The sequence below is a fragment of the Heptranchias perlo genome, chromosome 21 (assembly GCF_035084215.1).
Source record: "Heptranchias perlo isolate sHepPer1 chromosome 21, sHepPer1.hap1, whole genome shotgun sequence".
NCBI lineage: Eukaryota > Metazoa > Chordata > Chondrichthyes > Hexanchiformes > Hexanchidae > Heptranchias > Heptranchias perlo.
Window position 1 is genome coordinate 4,250,524 of NC_090345.1, and position 24,902 is coordinate 4,275,425.

The 24,902-nt window shown below is 50.5% G+C and overlaps 1 protein-coding gene across 2 annotated transcripts in view; it reads left to right on the plus strand.

The window, feature by feature from the left end:
- armh3 (armadillo like helical domain containing 3) overlaps positions 1 to 24,902 on the plus strand; it is a 172,504-nt gene that overhangs the window by 24,247 nt on the left and 123,355 nt on the right. Inside the window, exons 4-11 of one of the 2 annotated variants that reach the window (XM_068001998.1) lie at positions 204 to 350; positions 1,797 to 1,904; positions 6,753 to 6,845; positions 9,990 to 10,064; positions 18,673 to 18,759; positions 20,222 to 20,278; positions 21,440 to 21,483; positions 23,578 to 23,638. In XM_068001998.1, the coding sequence (XP_067858099.1) occupies positions 204 to 350; positions 1,797 to 1,904; positions 6,753 to 6,845; positions 9,990 to 10,064; positions 18,673 to 18,759; positions 20,222 to 20,278; positions 21,440 to 21,483; positions 23,578 to 23,638 (672 nt within the window). The remainder of the gene's footprint in view (positions 1 to 203; positions 351 to 1,796; positions 1,905 to 6,752; positions 6,846 to 9,989; positions 10,065 to 18,672; positions 18,760 to 20,221; positions 20,279 to 21,439; positions 21,484 to 23,577; positions 23,639 to 24,902) is intronic. The other variant, XM_068001999.1, reaches the window with a different exon arrangement.

Genomic DNA, 24,902 nt, shown 5'->3' on the forward strand with positions numbered 1-24,902 from the left:
GGAACTCCCTCCCTCAATACCACTGCCTCGCCACCACCTTCCTTTGGAAATGCTCCCGGAGACCCTTCCCTTCGGCCCTCCCTCCTGCTCACCGTCCACCCTCTGCTCCGTTGAAGGAGGAGCCCCATCTGAATGCACGTCCTCGGGAAGAAACAGCTGTGATGTGATTGGTGGTTGTTGACCTTTGTCTCGTGCCCTTTTAGGTGAATCTGGAGTATCTGGAGACCAAGCTGGAGTCTGTGGACGGGGATGAGCTGATGAAGCTGAAGGATAATATTAACAGTCTGTTCCAGCACTGCATAGTGTCCTTAAACGAGGAGCACCAGATCAAAGTGGTGAATGCATTACAGGTAAGCTGTGGAACGGTGGGGCAGATTTACATTTTATATGTGTGGGGACGCAGTGTTATTTTGTTCCAGCTCTTCCTCCTCCTCCTCTCCTGAAGGCGCTGACTCGTGCTGGAGTACGGTTTCACGGACTAACCTCTCCCAAGTGGCCATTCTCCACATGCGAACCTAAGACAGTGAGAGTCACCAGGCTATTCAACCGTGGAGGGACTGTGGTCGACCCGACCCTGTCCCCTCACTTGATGTCCTCACATGCATTTCATGTTGGGTCATGGGGTAGCAATTGGAGCAGGAGCCCTGCCTATCTCCTCCCCCAATCTAGGAGCTCCAGAGCCAATATTAATGCCTGTACTGTTGAGAGCTAACTCAGTACAGACCAGCGAGTGAACCTGGGATCTTTGGTTTCCCTGGCTCGGTTTGTATGTTGCTCTTATTTCAAAGACTCCCGTAACCTTTCTTCTCATGAGAATGAATTTAGTTCCCTCAGTCTCTCTCCGTAACAAAGTGATTTGATGCTTTCCCCTCTGAATCCTCCCGTAAGGGCTCTGTTGGTAGCATACTCTCCTCTAGGTTAGAAGGTTGTGGGTTTGAGACTGGTCTCAAGACTGGAGCATGTAACCCCAGTGCAATACTGAAGGAGTGCGGCATTGTCAGAGGGTGCGACCTTCAGACCAGCCGTTAAACAGAGGTCCTGTCGGCCTGATCAGCTGCTTCTAATCAGTGTTAAAGATTACATGGAAATACACAGCACAGAAACAGGCCATTCGGCCCAACTAGTCTATGCTAGTGTTCATGCTCCACACGAGCCTCCTCCCACCTTACTTCATCTAACCCTATCAACTTATCTTTCTATTCATTTCTCACTCATGTACTTTCTAGCATCCCTTTAAATGCATCTGTAGTACTATTCAGGGAGTTCTCCTGGCTGACATTAACCTACACCACCAAAAAAACAGATTACCTGGTCATTCACCTCTTTTCTGTTCGTGAGACATTGATGAAGCAAAACGACTGCCCACCTAACAGCAATCAATGCGCTTCAAAGTAATTCACTTCTGCAAAACATGTGATGACTTTCTATACAAAGGCAAGGTAATGGATGATATAAAAATTTGTGCAGGTGTATGGACCTTGGTATCACTCCCGTCTCTGAGTCCGAAGGTCGTGGGTTCAAGTCCCACTCCAGAGACTTGAGCACATAATCCAGGCTGACACTCCCAGTGCCAGTACTGAGGGAGTGCTGCACTGTTGGAGGTGCCATCTTTCGGACGAGACGTTAAACCAGACCTGGCTCTGAAATCCCCTCCCTACACGCCTCTACCTCCTGTCCACCTCCACCTTTTCTTTTTCTTTCTTTCTGTCTGGTGCTCCAGGTCAGGGGTAGGTGACATGGGGTTGATTTGTCTTTGCCCCTCGGGTTACAGTCTCTGTTCCTGTTTGTTTCCCCAGACGCTGTGTGCCCTGATTCGCGGGGTCCACCAGAAAAACAAACCAACCTCCGGCTTCGACATTATCAACATGTTAATGGGATTCGACAAAGCCGAACTGCGGATGAAGGTGAGTGTCGGGGAAGGGGATGAACGATAACCCCCAATTCTTTTTTTTTTTATTATCCGTTCATGGGATGTGGGCGTCGCTGGCGAGGCCGGCATTTATTGCCCATCCCTAATTGCCCTCGAGAAGGTGGTGGTGAGCCGCCTTCTCGAACCGCTGCAGTCCGTGTGGTGAAGGTTCTCCCACAGTGCTGTTAGGAAGGGAGTTCCAGGATTTTGACCCAGCGACGATGAAGGAACGGCGATATATTTCCAAGTCGGGATGGTGTGTGACTTGGAGGAGAACATGCAGGTGGTGTTGTTCCCATGTGCCTGCTGCTCTTGTCCTTCTAGGTGGTAGAGGCCGCGGGTTTGGGAGGTGCTGTCGAAGAAGCCTTGGCGAGTTGCTGCAGTGCATCCTGTGGATGGTCCACACTGCAGCCACAGTGCGCCGGTGGTGAAGGGAGTGAATGTTTAGGGTGGTGGATGGGGTGCCAATCAAGCGGGCTGCTTTGTCCTGGATGGTGTCGAGCTTCTTGAGTGTTGTTGGAGCTGCAACTCATCCAGGCAAGTGGAGAGTATTCCATCACACTCCTGCCTTGTGCCTTGTAGATGGTGGAAAGGCTTTGGGGAGTCAGGAGGTGAGTCACTCGCCGCAGAATACCCAGCCTCTGACCTGCTCTTGTAGCCAGACTCTGTTCCAGACTCAGCAATCTGATATTTTAGCTGGCAGAGCTCCAAGGCACTGACTGATGAGCTCGTATGGTTCATCGATAGGATGCCACCTGGGGTGGTATTCCTCCCACTCTGATCCGGATAGCCCTGCAGCCCAGTGCCTTCAGATGTACACTGGTCCTGGCTGGACAAGTGGCACGAAGCCGGTAAACTGTGTGGCTTTAGCCAGTTAACAACAACAACTTGAATTTATATAGCGCCTTTAACATAATAAAAAGTGCCAAGGCGCTTCTCAGGAACATAAATCAGACAAAAAATTGACGTTGAGCCAAAGAAGGAGTTATTAGGACTGGTGATCAAAAGCTTGGTCAAAGAGGTAGGTTTTAAGGAGGGTGTTGAAGGAGGAGAGAGAGGCGGAGAGGTTTAGGGAGGGAATTCCAGAGCTTAGGGTCTGGGCAGCTGAAGGCACGGCCGCCAATGGTGGGGCGAAGGAAGTGGTGGATGGACAAGAGGCCAGAATTGGAGGAGCGCAGAGACCTCGGAGGGTTGTGGGGCTGGAGGAGGTTACAGGATAGGGAGGGGCGAGGCCAGAGAGGGATTTGAACATGAGGATGAGAATTTTAAAATCGAGGCGTTGCAGGACCGGAAGCCAATGTAGGTCAGTGAGCACAGGGGGTGATGGGTGAACGGGACTTGGTGCGAGTTAGGATACGGGCAGCAGAGTTTTGGATGAGCTCAAGTTTATGGAGGGTGGAAGATGGGAGGCCGGCCAGGAGAGCATTGGAATAGTCGAGTCTAGAGGTAACAAAAGCATGGATGAGGGTTTCAGCAGCAGTTAGAATCATAGAATCATAGAAGTTACAACATGGAAACAGGCCCTTCGGCCCAACATGTCCATGTCGCCCAGTTTATACCACTAAGCTAGTCCCAATTTCCTGCACTTGGCCCATATCCCTCCATACCCATCTTACCCATGTAACTGTCCAAATGCTTTTTAAAAGACAAAATTGTACCCGCCTCTACTACTGCCTCTGGCAGCTCGTTCCAGACACTCACCACCCTTTGAGTGAAAAAATTTCCCCTCTGGACCCTTTTGTATCTCTCCCCTCTCACCTTAAATCTATGCCCCCTCGTTATAGACTCCCCTACCTTTGGGAAAAGATTTTGACTATCTACCTTATCTATGTCCCTCATTATTTTATAGACTTCTATAAGATCACCCCTTAACCTCCTACTCTCCAGGGAAAAAAGTCCCAGTCTGTCTAACCTCTCCCTATAAGTCATAGAGTCATAGAGTTATACAGCACGGATAGAGGCCCTTCGGCCCATCGTGTCCGCGCCGGCCATCAGCCCTGTCTACTCTAATCCCATATTCCAGCATTTGGTCCGTAGCCTTGTATGCTATGGCATTTCAAGTGCTCATCCAAATGCTTCTTGAATGTTGTGAGGGTTCCTGCCTCCACAACCCTTTCAGGCAGTGAGTTCCAGACTCCAACCACCCTCTGGGTGAAAAAGTTCTTTCTCAAATCCCCTCTAAACCTCCCGCCTTTTACCTTGAATCTATGTCCCCTTGTTATAGAACCCTCAACGAAGGGAAAAAGCTCCTTAGTATCCATCCTATCTGTGCCCCTCATAATTTTGTACACCTCAATCATGTCCCCCCTCAGCCTCCTCTGCTCCAAGGAAAACAAACCCAATCTTCCCAGTCTCTCTTCATAGCTGAAGCGCTCCAGCCCTGGTAACATCCTGGTGAATCTCCTCTGCACCCTCTCCAAAGCGATCACATCCTTCCTGTAGTGTGGCAACCAGAACTGCACACAGTACTCCAGCTGTGGCCTAACCAGTGTTTTATACAGCTCCATCATAACCTCCTTGCTCTTATATTCTATGCCTCGGCTAATAAAGGCAAGTATCCCATATGCCTTCTTTACCACCTTATCTACCTGTTCCGCCGCCTTCAGGGATCTGTGAACTTGCACACCAAGATCCCTCTGACCCTCTGTCTTGCCTAGGGTCCTCCCATTCATTGTGTATTCCCTTGCCTTGTTAGTCCCTCCAAAGTGCATCACCTCGCACTTTTCCGGGTTAAATTCCATTTGCCACTGTTCCGCCCATCTGACCAACCCATCTATATCGTCCTGCAGACTGAGGCTATCCTCCTCGCTATTTACCACCCTACCAATCTTTGTATCATCAGCGAACTTACTGATCATACCTTTTACATTCATATCCAAGTCATTAATGTAGACCACAAACAGCAAGGGACCCAGCACCAATCCCTGTGGTACCCCACTGGCCACAGGCTTCCAGTCACAAAAACAACCTTCGACCATCACCCTCTGCCTTCTGCCACTAAGCCAGTTTTGTATCCAAAGTGCCAAGGCACCCTGGATTCCATGGGCTCGTACCTTCTTGACCAGTCTCCTGTGGGGGACTTTATCGAAGGCCTTACTGAAATCCATGTATACCACATCCACTGCGTTACCCTCATCCACACGCCTAGTCACCCCCTCAAAAAATTCAATCAAATTAGTCAGACATGATCTTCCCTTGACAAAGCCATGTTGACTATCCCTGATTAATCCTTGCTTCTCCAAGTGGAGACTAATTTTGTCCTTCAGAATTTTTTCCAATAATTTTCCTACCACTGATGTTAGGCTCACTGGCCTGTAGTTCCCCGGTTTTTCCCTACTCCCCTTCTTGAATAATGGTACTACATTAGCGGTTCTCCAGTCCTCTGGCACATCCCCTGTGGCCAGAGAGGTTCTGAATATATGTGTCAGAGCCCCCGCAATCTCCTCCTTTGCCTCACACAGTAGCCTGGGATACATTTCGTCCGGGCCTGGGGATTTATCCATTTTTAGGCCTGCTAAAACCGCCAATACCTCCTCCCGCTCGATGTTAATATGTTCGAGTATATCACAGTCCCCCTGCCGTATTTCTCTGTCTCCGTCGTCAAACCATCAAGTCCCGGTAGCATCCTAATAAATCTTTTCTGCACTCTTTCTAGTTTAATAATATCCTTTCTATAATAGGGTGACCAGAACTGTACACAGTATTCCAAGTGTGGCTTCACCAATGCCCTGTACAACTTCAACAAGACATCCCAACTCCTGCATTCAATGTTCTGACCAATGAAACCAAGCATGCCGACTGCCTTCTTCACCACCCTATCCACCTGTGACTCCACTTTCAAGGAGCTATGAACCTGTACTCCCAGATCTCTTTGTTCTATAACTCTCCCCAACGCCCTACCATTAACGGAGTAGGTCCTGGCCCGATTCGATCTACCAAAATGCATCACCTCACATTTATCTAAATTAAACTCCATCTGCCATTCATCGGCCCACTGGACCAATTTATCAAGATCCCGTTGCAATCTTAGACTGTCCACAATGCCACCAATCTTGGTGTCATCTGCGAACCTTCTAACCATGCCTCCTAAATTCTCATCCAAATCATTAATATAAATAACAAATAACAGCGGACCCAGCACCGATCCCTGAGGCACACCGCTGGACACAGGCATCCAGTTTGAAAAACAACCCTCTACAACCACCCTCTGTCTTATGTCGTCAATCCAATTTTGTATCCAATTGGCTACCTCACCTTGGATCCCATGAGATTTAGGGGTGGAGGCCGCTGATATTGAGGAGGTGGAAGTAGGCGGTCTTGGTGATGGAGCGGATATGGGGTCGGAAGCTCATCTCAGGGTCAAATAGGACTCCAAGGCAGCAAACAGTCCGGTTCAGCCTCAAACAGTGGCCTGGGAGAGGGATGGGATTGGTGGCGAGGGAACCGGGTTTGTGGTGGGGAACGAAGACAATAGCTTCGGTCTTCCCAGTGGTAAATTGGAGGAAATTTCAGCTCATCCAGGACTGGATGTCGGTCAAGCAGAGTGACAACACAGAGGTCGAGGCACTCCTGTGCGCGCTAGGGGGTCTCTAAGCATTGGGTGAACCTGCACCAAAGCGAATACATTTACCGATCGTAATATCGATGGCAACCCGTCCATTTCAAATGGGTCACTGGCCTTGGAGGGAGAGAGTGCTCCTCCGTATCAGGCAAACAGAGACTCTACTCATGTGGATTGCTCAGTAGTTTGGCAATGAATGGTGATGGGTTCTGGCCTGTTTCAGACGCACAACTGAGAAAGAAATTTGTTTTCCATGTGATAATCCTTCTCTCTGACTCCCAGAACCTGATGGAGAGTTTGGACACGTTACTGTGCGGTGAGGGCTCCGAGAGTTTGAAGAGCCTCTGCCTGAAGCTGCTGCTCTGTTTAGTCACGGTGAGAAAAACCTTTCATCAGAGGTGGGGCAGTGTCTCCCCCCGTTCCCCCCCTCCCTGCCCACGATCCCCCCTCCCTGCCCACGATCCCCCCTCCCTGCCCACGATCCCCCCTCCCTGTCCACGATCCCCCCTCCCTGTCCACGATCCCCCCTCCCTGTCCACGATCCCCCCTCCCTGCCCACGATCCCCCCTCCCTGCCCACGATCCCCCCTCCCTGCCCACGATCCCCCCTCCCTGCCCACGATCCCCCCTCCCTGCCCACGATCCCCCCTCCCTGCCCACGATCCCCCCTCCCTGCCCACGATCCCCCCTCCCTGCCCACGATCCCCCCTCCCTGCCCACGATCCCCCCTCCCTGCCCACGATCCCCCCTCCCTGCCCACGATCCCCCCTCCCTGCCCACGATCCCCCCTCCCTGCCCACGATCCCCCCTCCCTGCCCACGATCCCCCCTCCCTGCCCACGATCCCCCCTCCCTGCCCACGATCCCCCCTCCCTGCCCACGATCCCCCCTCCCTGCCCACGATCCCCCCTCCCTGCCCACGATCCCCCCTCCCTGCCCACGATCCCCCCTCCCTGCCCACGATCCCCCCTCCCTGCCCACGATCCCCCCTCCCTGCCCACGATCCCCCCTCCCTGCCCACGATCCCCCCTCCCTGCCCACGATCCCCCCTCCCTGCCCACGATCCCCCCTCCCTGCCCACGATCCCCCCTCCCTGCCCACGATCCCCCCTCCCTGCCCCCGGTACCCCCTCCCTGCCCCCGGTACCCCCTCCCTGCCCCCGGTACCCCCTCCCTGCCCCCGGTACCCCCTCCCTGCCCCCGGTACCCCCTCCCTGCCCCCGGTACCCCCTCCCTGCCCCCGGTACCCCCTCCCTGCCCCCGGTACCCCCTCCCTGCCCCCGGTACCCCCTCCCTGCCCCCGGTACCCCCTCCCTGCCCCCGGTACCCCCTCCCTGCCCCCGGTACCCCCTCCCTGCCCCCGGTACCCCCTCTTGGCCCCCGGTACCCCCTCTTGGCCCCGGTACCCCCTCTTGGCCCCGGTACCCCCCTCTTGGCCCCGGAACCCCCCTCTTGGCCCCCCCCCGGAACCCCCCTCTTGGTCCCCCCCCGGAACCCCCCTCTTGGTCCCCCCCGGAACCCCCCTCTTGGCCCCCCCCCGGAACCCCCCTCTTGGCCCCCCCCCGGTACCCCCCTCTTGGCCCCCCCCGGTACCCCCCTCTTGGCCCCCCCCCGGTGCCCCCCTCTTGGCCCCCCCCCCCGGTGCCCCCCTCTTGGCCCCCCCCCGGTGCCCCCCTCTTGGCCCCCCCCCGGTGCCCCCCTCTTGGCCCCTGTCCCCGGTGCCCCCCTCTTGGCCCCTGTCCCCGGTGCCCCCCTCTTGGCCCCTGTCCCCGGTGCCCCCCTCTTGGCCCCTGTCCCCGGTGCCCCCCTCTTGGCCCCTGTCCCCGGTGCCCCCCTCTTGGCCCCTGTCCCCGGTGCCCCCCTCTTGGCCCCTGTCCCCGGTGCCCCCCTCTTGGCCCCTGTCCCCGGTGCCCCCCTCTTGGCCCCTGTCCCCGGTGCCCCCCTCTTGGCCCCTGTCCCCGGTGCCCCCCTCTTGGCCCCTGTCCCCGGTGCCCCCCTCTTGGCCCCTGTCCCCGGTGCCCCCCTCTTGGCCCCTGTCCCCGGTGCCCCCCTCTTGGCCCCTGTCCCCGGTGCCCCCCTCTTGGCCCCTGTCCCCGGTGCCCCCCTCTTGGCCCCTGTCCCCGGTGCCCCCCTCTTGGCCCCTGTCCCCGGTGCCCCCCTCTTGGCCCCTGTCCCCGGTGCCCCCCTCTTGGCCCCTGTCCCCGGTGCCCCCCTCTTGGCCCCTGTCCCCGGTGCCCCCCTCTTGGCCCCTGTCCCCGGTGCCCCCCTCTTGGCCCCTGTCCCCGGTGCCCCCCTCTTGGCCCCTGTCCCCGGTGCCCCCCTCTTGGCCCCTGTCCCCGGTGCCCCCCTCTTGGCCCCTGTCCCCGGTGCCCCCCTCTTGGCCCCTGTCCCCGGTGCCCCCCTCTTGGCCCCTGTCCCCGGTGCCCCCCTCTTGGCCCCTGTCCCCGGTGCCCCCCTCTTGGCCCCTGTCCCCGGTGCCCCCCTCTTGGCCCCTGTCCCCGGTGCCCCCCTCTTGGCCCCTGTCCCCGGTGCCCCCCTCTTGGCCCCTGTCCCCGCCCCCCCTCCCTTCCTCCCCCCACTGGTGCAGGGAGGGGATAATCAGCAGGATTCCTGCTCCAAATTGCTCACTAGCGACTTCTGCTGAAAAGCATGTAACTCTGACACGAGTAGGGTAATACCAGGAGAGAGTGGGAGGAAATTATCAAAAATGGAAATGTTTAATATAAAAGGTTTTCCAGATTCTCTCACACACAAACTAAATGGTACAAATTTAAAAGGAGTGCCGGAACAGAGAGACCTGGGGTGCACGTACACAAACCTTTGAAGGTGGAAGGACAAGTTGAGAAGGCTGTTCAAAAAGCATACGGGATCCTGGACTTTATTAATAGAGGCAGGGAGTACAAAAGCAAGGAAGTTATGTTAAACCTTTATAAAACACTGGTTAGGCCTCAGCTGGAGTATTGTGTTCAATTCTGGGCATCACACTTTAGGAAAGATGTCAAGGCCTTAGAGAGGGTGGAGAGGAGATTTACTAGAATGGTACCAGGGATGAGGGACTTCAGTTATGTGGAGAGACTGGAGAAGCTGGGATTGTTCTCCTTAGAGAATGTTAAGGGGAGATGCGATAGAAGTGTTCAAAATCATGAATGGCTTTCATAGAATAAATAAGGAGAAACTGTTTCCAATTGCAGAAGGATCGGTAACCAGAGAACACAGATTTAAGGTAAAAGAGCCAGAGGTGACATGAGGAAACATTTTTTTACGCAGCGAGTTGTTATGATCTGGAATGCGCTGCCTGAAAGGGCGGTGGAAGCAGATTCAATAATAACTTTGAAAAGGGAATTGGATAAATACTTGAAGGGAAAAAATGTACAGGGCTATGGGGAAAGAGCAGGGGAATGGGACTAATTCGATAGTTCTTTCAAAGAGCTGGCACAGGCACGATGGGCTGAATGGCCTCCTTCTGTGCTGTACCTGCTATGATACATCATCAACAGGTTTCTTTTTCATCTGTTTTTGCAGGTTACAGATAATATCAGCCAGAATACCATCCTGGAGTATGTGATGATTAACAGTATTTTTGAAGCCATTCTTCAGGTAAATACACACAGCTTCTATTATTACAAAGATTAAATTTGAGTTGTTTTCTGATTGTCCCATTCAGTCAGCGCTGCCTTTCTTGAGATATGATTGGTCTACCAATATTTATCCCTCAACTAACCTCACTAAAAACAGATGATCTGCTCATTATCACATCGCTTTTTGTGGGATCTTGCTGTGCACAAATTGGCTGCCGCGTTTCCAACATTACAACAGTGACTACACTTCAAAAAAAGCACTTCATTGGCTGTAAAGAGCTTTGGGACGTCCTGAGGTCGTGAAAGGCGCTGTAGAAATGCAAGTCCTTTCTTTCGGTGGTGTTTGCTTCCATTGTTCTTCCAGCAGTTTGATGGAACCTCGAGTTTCCTGGTCCTTGCGTCTCAGTGAGACGCAGAACAGGGAGAAATGGGCTGTCTTTGTTTCCCCCTCCCCCCTGCCTTTACATCCTGAATACATTTTTAGGTGCATGTGGGGCTGGGTGGTGAGAATGCTGTGCGTGTAATTAGAATGAAGCTGCATCTTGCCGTACTGCGCTAAACCCCCCCTTTACACCCGGGTTATCGCAGAGACCCTCGAGTCATTTGCGCGAGCTGGTGAGGAGAGGGACTCCCCACAATCTCCGAGTGTTTCTCACACGTGGGTATTTAACGCACGTTCGGTTTAATCCGCATCCAACTGATATAACGCACAGAGATCCGCATCCAACTGATATAACGCACAGAGATCCGCATCCAACTGATATAACGCACAGAGATCCGCATCCAACTGATATAACGCACAGAGATCCGCATCCAACTAATATAACGCACAGAGATCAAATCAACCATGAGCAAACGAGGCTGAAGGCCATGACATTTTTGTACTAGGAACTGACCATCCAGTCCCTCGAGCCTGGTCCGCCGTTCAATTAGATCATGGCTGATCTGTATCTTAACTCCATCTACCCGCCTTGGTTCCATAACCCTTAAAAACCCTTACCCAACAAATCAGTCTCAGTTTTGAAACTTTTCATGAATTCAGATTTACAAAACGATGACAAAACCGTGGACGGGCTGTGAATGGAACCAGAGAGCAGGTTCCAATCACTGTGCGGTATTGGGCGGCAGTGCTGCTGTGTGTCTGTGGGTGGCGCTGTTGGCTGTCATGGGGCTGCAGTACCACTACATTCCTACCGGCGGCGCCGTGGAGGGCAGTGATGCCCGTTAGCTCAGCACTGCCGCCAGCAGGAACGTTGCTGCACTGCAGCCATTTATTCTTGTTAATTCGAAGAAAAACTAGAGCAGAGAGAAAAAGAAACGGATTTTGAAGCTTGTGTGTGTGTGTGTGTGTGCCCATCATCAGAACTGAAGACTGGATTCATCCCATTTACACTGTGAGGCGAAATTCAGAGCATGGCAAAGGGGAGTGGAAATCAGAACTGTTTCCCCCCCCCGGCCCCGAAAAGCTGTTGACGCTGGGGGTCGATTGAAAATTTCAAAACTGAGATCGATCAGTTTTTGTTGGGTGAGGGGATTAAGGGTTATGGAGCCAAGGCAGGTAAATGGAGTTGAGGTGCAGATGCTGCAGGAGTTCCTCAGGGCAGTGTCCTAGGCCCAACCATCTTCAGCTGCTTCATCGATGACCTTCCCTCCATCATAAGGTCAGAAATGGGGATGCTCGCTGATGATTGCACAGTGTTCAGTTCCATTCGCAACCACTCAGATAATGAAGCAGTCCGAGCCCGCATGTAGCAAGACCTGGACAACAGCCAGGCTTGGGCTGATAAGTGGCAAGTAACATTCGGCGCCAGACAAGTGCCAGGCAATGACCATCTCCAACAAGAAGAGGGTCTAACCACCTCCCCTTGACATTCAATGGCATTAACATCGCCAAATCCCCTACCAGCAACATTCTGGGGGTCACTATTGACCAGAAACTTAACTGGACCAGCCATATAAATACTGTGGCTACAAGAGCAGGTCAGAGGCTGGGTATTCTGCGGCGAGTGACTCACCTCCTGACTCCCCAAAGCCTTTCCACCATCTACAAGGCACAAGTCAGGAGTGTGATGGAATGCTCTCCACTTGCCTGGATGAGTGCAGCTCCAACATCACTCAAGAAGCTCGACACCATCCAGGACAAAGCAGCCCACTTGATTGGCACCCCATCCACCACCCTAAACATTCACTCCCTTCACCACCAGCGCACAGTGGCTGCAGTGTGTACCATCCACAGGATGCACTGCAGCAACTCGCCAAGGCTTCTTCGACAGCACCTCCCAAACCCGCGACCTCTACCACCTAGAAGGACAAGAGCAGCAGGTACATGGGAACACCACCACCTGCACGTTCCCCTCCAAGTCACACACCATCCCGACTTGGAAATATATCGCCGTTCCTTCATTGTTGCTGGGTCAAAATCCTGGAACTCCCTTCCTAACAGCACTGTGGGAGAACCTTCACCACACGGACTGCAGTGGTTTAAGAAGGCGGCTCACCACCACCTTCTCAAGGGGCAATTAGGGATGGGCAATAAATGCCGGCCTCGCCAGCGATGCCCACATCCCATGAACGAATAAAAAAAAGATGAGCTGTGATCTAATTGAATGGTGGGACAGGCTTGAGGGGCTGAATGGTTTCCTCCTGTTCCTATGTTCCTTCCTATGTTTTCTGCCCATCTAAGTTTCTCTGTATCATGGTGGCCGTGCTCTCCACACTGAGTGCATTTATGTTTTGCAGAGTTGCTACTTCTCTGATAAGTTAAAGGAATCTGATTGTTTGTGTAGAAGTCGTGTAGAAAGTGTGCAGAACTCCTTTGAGGGAATCAGTGGGCCCCCTGAGCCTTAGAGAGCGTCAGGGACTCTGCAAAAAGGTGCACAGCTCCAGGTGTTGCCCTCTTTCTCTGGGCGCGATAAGGTGCGCGAGGGTGGTCCAGGGTCTTGCTCCCTTTATGTCCCACTCTCGCTCTTTGAGGAAGTGCGCTGCTGCACTTAGGATTGGGAGCATTTTAGAATTCAGCAAAGGAGGACCAAGAAATTGATAAAGAAAGGGAAAATAGAATATGAGAGAAAACTAGCGAGAAACATAAAAACGGACTGTAAAAGCTTCCAGATGTATGTAAAAAGGAAAAGACTGGCAAAGGCAAATGTGGGTCCCTTACAGACAGAGACGGGAGAATTTATAATGGGGAATGAGGAAATGGCAGAGAAATTAAACAAATACTTTGTGTCTGTCTTCACAGAAGAAGGCACAAAAAACCTCCCAGAAATACTAGAGAACCAAGGGCCTGGCGAGAATGAGGAACTGAAAGAAATTAGTATTAGTAAAAAAAAAATAGTACTAGAGAAATTAATGGGACGGAAAGATCGATAAATCCCAAGGACCTAATGATCTACATCCTAGGGTTTTGAAAGAGTGGCATTGGTTGTCATCTTCCAAAATTCTATAGATTATGGAACGGTTCCTGCAGATTGGAGGGTGGCAAATGTAACCTCACTATTTAAGAAAGGAGGGAGAGAAAAAACAGGGAACTACAGACCTGTTAGCCTGACATCAGTAGTAGGGAAACTGTTAGAATCTATTATAAAGGATGTGATAACAGAACACTTAGAAAATAGTAATAGGATTTGGCAGAGTCAACATGGATTTATGAAAGGGAAATCATGTTTGACAAACCTATTGGAGTTCTTTGAGGATGTAACTAGTAGAATAGATAAGGGGGAACCAGTGGATGTGGTGTATTTGGATTTTCAGAAGGCTTTCGATAAGGTCCCACACAGGAGGTTGGTGAACAAAGTTAGAGCACATGGAATTGGGGGTAATATACTGGCATGGATTGAGAATTGATTAACAGACAGAAAACAGAGAGTAGGAATAAACTGGTCTTTTTCAGGTTGGCAGACTGTGACTAGTGGGGTACCGCAGGGATCAGTGCTTGGGCCCCAGCTATTCACAATCTATATCAATGATTTGAATGAGGGGACCAAATATTTCCAAGTAATGTAATATTTCCAAGTTTGCTGATGATACAAAACTAGGTAGGAATGTGAGCTGTGAGGAGGATGCAAAGAGGCTTCAAGGGGATATAGACAGGCTAAATGAGTGGGCAAGAACATGGCAGATGGAATATAATGTGGAAAAATGTGAAGTTATCCAGTTTGGTAGGAAAAACAGAAATGCAGAGTATTTTTTAAATGGTGAGAGATTGGGAAATGTTGATATTCAAAGGGACCTGGGTGTCCTTGTACATGAGTCACTAAAGCTAACATGCAGGTGCAGCAAGCAATTAGGAAGGCAAATGGTATGTTGGCCTTTATTACAAGAGGATTTGAGTACAGGAGTAAAGATGTCTTACTGCAATTATATAGGGCCTTGGTGAGACCGCACCTGGAGTATTGCGTATAATTTTGGTCTCCTTACCTAAGAAAGGATATACTTGCCATAGAGGGAGTGCAACAAAGGTTCACCAGACTGATTCCTGGGATGGCGGGATTGTCGTATGAGGAGAGATTGAGTAGACTCGGCCTGTATTCTCTAGAGTTTAGAAGAATGAGAGGTGATCTCATTGAAATATACAAAATTCTTAGAGCTCGACAGGGTAGATGCAGGGAGGATGTTTCCCCTGTCTGGGGAATCTAGAACCAGGGGTCACAGTCTCAGAATAAGGGGTCGGCCATTTAGGACTGAGATGAGGAGAAATGTCTTTATTCAGAGGGTGGTGAAACTTTGGAATTCTCTACCCCAGAGGGCTGTGGAGGCTCAGTCATTGAGTACATTCAAAACAGAGATCGATAGATTTCTAGATATTAAAGGCATCATGGGATATGGGGATAGAGCGGGAAAATGGCGTTGAGGTAGAAGATCAGCCATGATCTTATTGATCTCGTGGGGCCGGATGGCCTACTCCTGCTCCTATTTCTTATGTTCTTATGAACGTACTGGGAGCACCCCCCACCGCCCTTTCCTCCCAGCACTGTGGCCGTGAATGGGACCTCAGCACCGCAGAGCGTCGTGGGCCTAGAAAGGAATAAGAACATAAGAAATAGGAGCAGGAGTAGGCCAATCGGCCCCTCGAGCCTGCTCCGCCATTCAATAAGATCATGGCTGATCTGATCCTAACCTCAAATCTAAAGAACACAAGAAGTCGGAGCAGGACCCGGCCACTCAGCCCCTGGGCCCGCTCCGCCACCCACAGGGCCTTGACCGATCCGAACTCAGCTTCATGTCCAATTTCCTGCCCGCTCCCCGTAACCCCTAATTCCCTTTACTTCTAGGAAACTGTCTTATTTCTGTTTTAAATTTATTTAATGATGTAGCTTCCACAGCTTCCTGGGGCAGCAAATTCCACAATCCTTCCGATTGTCTGGTTTCACGGGCCAGTGTTGGAATGCAGCGGATTGACGTGCGTCCAGCCTGAGCAGACCCCCAGTACAGGGGGGAGACCAAAACTAGGGGCCATAAATATAAGATAATCACCAATAAATCCAATCGGGAATTCAGGCGAAACTTCTTTGCCCAGAGAGAGGTGAGAATGTGGAACTCGCTACCACAAGGAGTGGTTGAGGCGAATAGTGTAGATACATTTAAGGGGAAGCTGGATAAACACATGAGGGAGAGAGGAATAGAAGGATATGCTGATAGGGTGAGATGAAGTAGGGAGGGAGGAGGCTCGTGTGGAACATAAACACCGGCACAGACCATTTGGGCCAATTGGCCTGTTTCTGTGCTGTAAATTCTATGTAATTCTGTGTGCATTTAGGGCAGAACTGGGTAATGGGCCAGATGGGCCAGTTTCTCTGTAAATAAACACCCAGCATCGGAGAAGCTGCTGTTCGAGGGCCAGAGTAAGAGCTGTCTTGAATATTCTGGAAGAATATGTCTGTCTGCTCGTGCAGCCATCAGATGGCGCCGTGCTCCACGGAGTGTTTTTCACAGTTTCAGACTCATTGATCCTGTTTCATAGAATCATAGAAAGGTTACTGCACGGAATGAGGCCATTCGGCCCATCGAGTTCACGACGGCTCTCTGCAAGAGCAACCCAGCTAGTCCCACTCCCATGTAGCCCTGCAAATTTTTTCCTTTCAAGTACTTATCAAGTTCCCTTTTGAAGGCTACAATTGAATCTGTCTCCACCACCCCCCTCGGGCAGTGCATTCCAGATCCTAGCTACTTGATTTTGCCAATCACCTTAAATCTATGCCCTCTGGTTCTTGACCCTTCTGCCAATGGGAACAGTTTCTCTCTATCTACTCTGTCTAGACCCCTCATGATTCTGAATACCTCTATCAAATCTCTCAATCATCTCTGTTCCAAGGAGAACAACCCCAGCTTCTCTGGTCTATCCACGTAACTGAAGTCCCTCATCCCTGGAATCATTCTAGTAAATCTCTTCTGCACCCTCTCTAAGGCCTTCACATCTTTCCTAAAGTGCGGTGCCCAGAACTGGACACAATACTCCAGTTGTGATCGAACCAGTGTTTTATAAAGGTTCATCATAACCTCCTTGCTTTTGTACTCTATGCCTCTATTTATAAAGCCCAGGACCCCGTATGCTTTCTTAACCACTTTCTCAACCTGCCCTGCCACCTTCAACGATTTGTGCACGTATACCCCCACATCTCTCTGTTCCTGTACCCCCTTTAGAATTGTGCCCTCTAGTTTATATTGCCTCTCCTCGTTCCTCCTACCGTTTGGGGGAATTACTTCCTTTCCATTTCACTTCTCTTGTGAATTATGACCTCCTCAAAGGGAGGACATTAGTGTTGGAGATTTACACCCTTCCCAGTACCACTTAGGGTGATTGAGGAACAGTTGGTGTTGCTGGTGTCTGCCCATTAGGATCTGCAACAGGAGTGCCCTCACTCATTTCATATAACAAAATAAGGGAGGCACTGCATGATATTAATCAGGGCCAGAGTGATCTCCTGGACTAGTTTCAATCGCCTAAGGGGGGTGGAGAGGAATTTCCCAGATTTCTCCCCCTCCCACCCCCCCCAAATTGTTATGATCTCTGAGTTGTGATGATCTGGAATGCGCTGCCTGAAAGGGCGGTGGAAGCAGATTCAATAATAACTTTCAAAGGGGAATGGGATAAATACTTGAAAAGGAAAAATTTGCAGGGGGGGTGGGGAAGTGGGACTTAATTGGATAGCTCGTTCAGAGAGCCAGCACAGGCCCGATGGACAGAATGGCCTCTGTCTGTGCTGTATGATTCTATGAAATTGGCTTGGGTTTTTAACCTGTTATTTTTGCCTCTCCCAGGAGATCGCATGGCTTTCTGGGTGGTGTGCGGAGTCTAAATATTGCGGCCGCAGTTGGGTGGGACAGGCTGGATGGACCAATGGGTCTTTTTCTGTCCCGTCATTGTTCGTGTAACAGAGACAGTCATCTTTAATCAGTGTCAGATTTTCTCAGTTGGAAGCACTCTCTGTGTCTGAAGGTTGTGGGTTCAAGCCCCACTCCACGTGGACCATGTAATCTAGACTGACACCGCAGTGCAGGACAGAGAGACTGCCATGTTGTACAAAGTACTGCCCTTTGGGTGAGAATTTAAACAAAGATCTCAGCCGTCACTTCCAGTGGTTCAGGTGGCCATTGAAGATCCCACGACACTATTTAAGGAAGAGCAGGGAGGTCTTCCGATGTCCTGGTCAACATTCCTCCCTCAATCAGCACCACCAAAAACAAATTAACTGGTCATTCGTCTCATTGCTGTAGTGGGATCTTCCTGTGCTGTGCTGACAAGTTCTGGGATTTTGTTGGATCATTTTCCCACAGAAAGGTTTTGAAACAAAGAGTCACTTTTAAATCTTGGGTTTCTAAATCAAACGTATTGAAACAAAAGACGCTGAGACAATGAGTGGTTAAAATGCTAAAGAGCTAAACTTTGATGTTGTTTCCCCGTAGATTCTCAATGATCAGAAATTCTGTTAGTGTCAGGAATCGATAAACTCCTTGCATCTGCTGTGTTGAGATCTCTGACAGTGAAACAGAAAGCTGCAAGGGGAAGCTGGGGGGGTAGTTGGGAGTTATTTTGTTTGTTTAAGTCAAGTAAGACAACTTGCTAATGTGAGGAAGTGTAGCGTGTTGATTATTTTGTACTATTACACTAAGACAGGCTGGACTGTTTGAATTAAGTGAATCTGACCATAACTGTTGCTCTGTGTGTTTACTCGCTATGAAATAAAGCAGCTTAACGGTTCCTTTTACCAAGTATTTCCTTTGAAGAATTTGGAGTGGCGCACGTGGGGACATGTGCGAAAGACACGGATATCAGTTATTACATTCCAGGGTTACGCTAGTGTATGGTTAGATATTAGGTAGTATGGGTGCATCCCTAAACATAAAGACCCTCAGACCACTTACTGTGGTGACTAGCTCCACTGTAGCACCTACATAGCAGCAGCGACTGCACTAATTCATTCTACGTGAAGTGCTTTGGACCGGTATTATAAAGCTGTGTATAGCTGCCAAGTTCCTTTCTGAAGTTCTGATTGGTACCAACGTGCCACAAATAAGCCTTGTGACAACACTGCAAAGTCTTGATCTGCAAGCCAGGAATTGTACATAAGCCGTTGTCCAAGCCTCTGTAATTAACCTCCACTCCCTTTCCCGTTACTCTTTTCCAGATTCTCTCCGTGGCCTCCAGCAGAGCACAGCACGGCTATGATGCTGTGGTCCTCCTGGCACTGTTGGTTAATTATAGAAAGTACGAGGTGAGCCGTTATCAGCGGACGGGGAGGCGGGAGGCCAATGATTCTCTTCTCATCTCCCTTTAAAGTATCATTTACCGGGGCTAAAAGGGTTAAATTATGAGCACAGGTTGCATAGACTAGGCTTGTACTCCCTCGAGTATCGAAGATTAAGGGGTGATCTAATTGAGGTGTTTATGATGATTAAAGGATTTGATAGGGTCGATAGAGAGAAACTATTTCCTCTGGTGGGACAGTCCAGAACAAGGGGGCATAACCTTAAAATTAGAGCCATTCAGGGGTGAAATCAGGAAGCATTTCTTCACACAAAGGGGAGTGGAAATCTGGAACTCTCTCCCCCAAAAAGCTGTTGATCCTGGGGGTCAGTTGAAAATGTCAAGACTGAGATTGATAGATTTTTGTTGGGTATGGGGATTAAGGGTTATGGAACCAAGGCGGGTAAATGGAGTTAAGATACAGATCAGCCATGATCTAATTGAATGACGGAACAGGCTCGAGGGGCTGAATGGCCTCCTCCTGTTCCTATATTCCTATTAGGTGTCATTCAATAAACAGTTCCCGACTTAAAAGAGAGAGGATTTTTCTATTTTAGGAAGGGGAATATTTTTGATACGAAGTAATTCTCAATATCCATTTAAGAATATCGATGTCTTTTTGTAAAAGACCTGTGTCTAGCGTGAGTCCCTCACCAGTCATTGCACCGTGTCACAGATGCAAATAAATCTTTAAAAAAAGGAGAAAGAAAGCCGGGCATTGCATCTTGATTTCGGACCTTGGGACAGAGATTTACAAGCAGCTGCGGCCTCTTGGATTCCCACATGGAGCGCTTGAGCAGTGGCTTTACAGGCCAGCTAACCGTTACAGTGATACTCCCGTGGGCAGCACCACCGGGACGTCTACTAATGTTTAGAATACCAGCCGATCTCCGGTGGCGGTGTTCGTGATAAATTGGAGAATGGGCCGTTTTATGACGACAAACTGACACCCAATGTATTATTTGACTTCTGTGGAGCTTGTGTTTAAGCTGGCTTGCCCCTTTAAGCTCAAAGTCTATGCACAACCTGGGGTAGTCAGAGTTTAATTGGAAGGTTTCTTGTAGATTTTCATGTCAAAGGAAAATAACCTCTAAGGATTGGTTCACTTTTTCTGTTTCTTGGTATGGTCCAGATAAATAAATGCGAGTTGTTGTTGTTGTAGAGTGTGTTACAGCCCAATTAATGCAGTGTCTGTTACAAACCAGTGTAGCATTACAGCCCAGCAGTGTCTATATTAGAGTCCAATGTGCAGTTCCGATATTACAGTCCAATTAATGCACAGTGTCAGTTACAAGCCAATAAATGTAGTATTACAGTCCGTTTAACGTGATGTCAATTACAGATCAATTAATGTAGTGTTTCAGTTACAATTCAGTTAATGTACGGGGTCTGTCTTACAATCCAGTTAACGTTCGGTGTCTGTGTTACAGTCCGTGAACCCCTATATTGTGAAATTGTCCATTGTTGATGATGAGACCACATTAAACGTGAGTATCAGCTTCTGCCGAACTTTACATCTTTTTCCTGTCATTTTACTTTTCATTATAAATGAGGATTTAACAATGCTTTCACAGGTGCGTTATACAACGAGAATTATGGCGGATTCAGGGCTGCGGCGGGGGGAGGAAACCTGATTGGAGAGGTTCAAACAGAGTTGCGGGAAAGATGGATACGGATTTGGGAAGTGACAACACGTTGAAGGACTTTGGAGAGGAAAGGGAGGTCGGATACGGGGTGGTCGCTGGCAAGGACAGAGGGGTCAAGGGTGGGCTTTTTTGAGGAGAGAAGTGACTATGTTCTGAAATGAAGGGGCTCAGTACCTGAAGAGAGGGAACTAGTTCCAATATCAGCTGGCGTGGGGGCCAGGAAGGGAAGTTGGGTGGCCGGCAGTTTAGTGGGAATGGGATGAAGGGAACGGAAGGTGGGCCTCATGGATGAGATGAGCTTGGAGGTGGCAGAGAAAGTAAAGAGAGACCGGGTTCAGGGCTAGGGTAGTGGGGATCTTGGGGGGGGGGAGGTTTGGTTTGTTGGGGAAGAGGAAGAGGAAGGGGAGGGAAGGAAGGAAGCAGCAAAGGCAGCTGAATGGATGGTCCCAGTCTTAGTGATGAAGAAGTCCATGAGTTCCTTGCACTTGTTGGAAGTGAGAGTGAAGGAGGCCAGGGGCAGGTGAAAGGGTTTAAGGAGACGGTTAGTAGTGGAGAAACAGGTGATCCTGGAGTAGTGGCTGGTTTGGATCGAGGAGACTAGCGATTGGTGTGGTTCAGCCACGCCTGGCAATGGATGGCTAAACCAGTTGTGTGCCAGATGCACTCAAGTCTACACCCTTTGGACTTGAGGGAGCAAAGAAGGGGGGCCATACCAGGGGAAATGAGCAGGAATGGTGGGAGAGAGTAAAGGATTTACTCTGGTACTGTACAGCTCATGTGTTTCAGCGTCAGCTCCGTTTATAAATACAGTACACACCGAGTAATTGGACGAGATTTGCTCCTCTGTGTAATGTGCAATTCATGTGTTTCTCTGCCAACTTCTGGCGTGCAGTACACAGCGGGTATGTGGAACAGTATAGGCCAGAATGACCAGTACCAACCAGTGTGAGGAATAAGTTGCCTTATAAAACATGCTAATTCCACCTCGTCTTTCTGTTGCAGGGGATGGGACTGGTAATCTCACAAGCTCTAACAGAATATAACAGGTTTGTATTACTTGTATAGGGTATTGAAGGAAGTGTGTGTTGGTGGTGTAGACCACAGCGTGTGGTCCTGAGCTGCTTATGGAGCCAGTCTGTCCTCGGCTGATGTTCCAAAGTGTTGGGGGTGCAGCAGCATTAAAAAAAATGTCACAAGACCAGTGATCGAACAAGTGGAGACCAGTGCACAGGAGGGTTTTCTCAACAAATTCTGCTGTGACTCACACATGAGCCAGAACGTTGCAGGTTCCAGTCTTGTGCAAGATCAACTTGTTCAGCCTAAGTGAGACATCAGGGAAAACTGGAGTCCAGGGGCAGGGGTGTCGGGACATGGATATTGGGAGCAGGGGTGTCGGGGCATGGATATTGGGAGCAGGGGTGTCGGGGCATGGATATTGGGAGCAGGGGTGTCGGGGCATGGATATTGGGAGCAGGGGTGTCGGGGCATGGATATTGGGAGCAGGGGTGTCGGGACATGGATATTGGGAGCAGGGGTGTCGGGACATGGATATTGGGAGCAGGGGTGTCGGGGCATGGATATTGGGAGCAGGGGTGTCGGGGCATGGATATTGGGAGCAGGGGTGTCGGGGCATGGATATTGGGAGCAGGGGTGTCGGGGCATGGATATTGGGAGCAGGGGTGTCGGGACATGGATATTGGGAGCAGGGGTGTCGGGACATGGATATTGGGAGCAGGGGTGTCGGGACATGGATATTGGGAGCAGGGGTGTCGGGGCATGGATATTGGGAGCAGGGGTGTCGGGACATGGATATTGGGAGCAGGGGTGTCGGGGCATGGATATTGGGAGCAGGGGTGTCGGGACATGGATATTGGGAGCAGGGGTGTCGGGGCATGGATATTGGGAGCAGGGGTGTCGGGACATGGAGTCCGGGGGGCAAGGATGTCAGGGCGTGGAGTTGGGCAGAGCTGCCAGCTTGGCTCACTGCAGCACTCTTGCCTCTGAGTCAGAAGGCCACGGGCACCAGTCTTGAGCACGCGGTCTGTCCTATATTACCTCCTCTCGGCTGGGACGTTAAATCCAAGGCCCCGTCTGCCTATCGAGGTGAATGTTAAAGAGCCCATGGCACAGTCGGGAGAAGAGTCGGGGAGTTCTCCCTGTGTCCTGGCCAACATTCCTTCCTGAACTGACCCTGTCACAAGCACAGATTTACAGGCCATTCCTCTTATTGCTGTTTCTTGGTGCAGAATGGCTGTCTCCACAACCAGTCACTGCACTTCCAAAACAAAGTAATTCATTGCCTGAAACACTTTGAGATGTTTCGACAGGGTGATAGAGCGTCTTTATAAATGCAGCTCTTGTTTTTCTTAAGGTAATATGTAGCACGATAGATGGAGAGTGTTTTATTGGACTATGCTATGATTGAGAGATGGCCTGTCCTGGTGTACAGTACGCACTAGGTCACTGCAGTCTAGTTCAACACATTCAGAGGGAAAGGGAACAATTGACCCCTGTCTGGTGCTCTAGGGCCCCCTCATGTTCCATTTGCAAGGTAACCTGTACCGATCACTCAGTGGCATACTGGATTCTTGCATCAGTACCCTGTAGCATCGAGCTGGAACCTGGGACATTGTCAGTTTGCTCACACACACAAAACAGATGGGATATCTTTCCTGTAAATTTTGATGTCACTGCATTTTCCTCGCCAAGTTTCCACCCCCACTTTCCTCTCTCCCAAGCCGTTGGCTCTTTGCTGGGATGTGGATACTCCCTGGTTCTTCCTGGGAGTCTTCCCTTGTACACTTCTACAGTAAGTATCAAGACTATTCCACTGCTGGGGAATCGCGGCTGAGCCTGAACACGCCCTCACCCAACACCCACGGACGTGTTCGATCGAGCCATTGGCATCGGGAGCACGGGCTGATTGTCTGCATCCCCGACTGCGGGGCGGTGAGGACGGTCTCAGCATCTCCACTGCAGCCCCGAGTTCAGCTAACGCAGCACAGACCGAGAGGTCAAACCCGCCACGCTTTTGGTCTATGCGGCTCAGCCACTTGCTGGGTGGACTCGCTGAACCGCACAGGGAGGCTGCCTGCACACGGTCTGATGTTTTTTTTTCTCCTTTCCCCTGATTTTCACAGGCAGTACAAAGATAAAGAAGAGGAGAACCAGGGAGGATTCTTCTCGGCTCTGACCAGCATGGTATGGACGCAGTAAATCAGGGAGCGTCTGCTTGCGAGTTTGAAGGCCAACCTCACTTGATGTGAGAATGTACCCCAGGAACCTTATACTCATACTCGCCATTTAAACCCCAAATTAAAGCCAGCCCATAATAATTTGATGATAAGGTGAAAAGAGGGAGAAATAAGGAGACGCAGTTCCCACTGGTAGGAGGGTCGGTAACCAGAGGACACGGATTTAAGATAATTGGCAGAAGAATCAGAGGGGAGATGAGAATTTTTTTTACGCAGTGAGTTGTTGTGATCTGGAATGAGCTGCCTGAAAGGGCGGTGGAAACAGATTCAATAATAACTTTCAAAAGGGAATTGGATAAATACTTGAAAAGGAAAAATTTACAGGGCTATGGGGAAAGAGCAGGGGGGAGTGGGACTAATTGGATAGCTCTTTCAAAGAGCCGGCACAGGGACGATGGGCCGAATGGCCTTCTGTGCTGTATGATCCTATGAGTGCTAGGGGTTGCAGTAGGTTAGAAGCTGTTTTTTTGCTTATGAGACATGGGGGTAATTTTAACCAAACTCACCGGGTGGGAAACCCATGGGATCGAGTGGAGCACTGGTTTTATATCCCACCTAATATTACTCTCCATTAACTTCAGTGGAGCGGGGTGTGAAACTAGCATTGTACCCGTCCCGTCAGTGTCCCAGTGGGAGGTTCGGTTGAAATTGCTCCCATAAAGTCAAGCTCAGACTGAAGGTGTGAAAGTCTCTTCTCTACGTTGTCTGTTAGAGTCCATTATAAAGCTCCCTCTACACTGTCCCATCAAACACTCCCTGGACAGGTACAGCACGGGTTAGATACAGAGTAAAGCTCCCTCTACACTGTCCCATCAAACACTCCCTGGACAGGTACAGCACGGGTTAGATACAGAGTAAAGCTCCCTCTACACTGTCCCATCAAACACTCCCAGGGCAGGTACAGCACGGGTTAGATACAGAGTAAAGCTCCCTCTACACTGTCCCATCAAACACTCCCTGGACAGGTACAGCACGGGTTAGATACAGAGTAAAGCTCCCCCTACACTGTCCCATCAAACACTCCCAGGGCAGGTACAGCACGGGTTAGATACAGAGTAAAGCTCCCTCTACACTGTCCCATCAAACACTCCCTGGACAGGTACAGCACGGGTTAGATACAGAGTAAAGCTCCCTCTACACTGTCCCATCAAACACTCCCTGGACAGGTACAGCACGGGTTAGATACAGAGTAAAGCTCCCTCTACACTGTC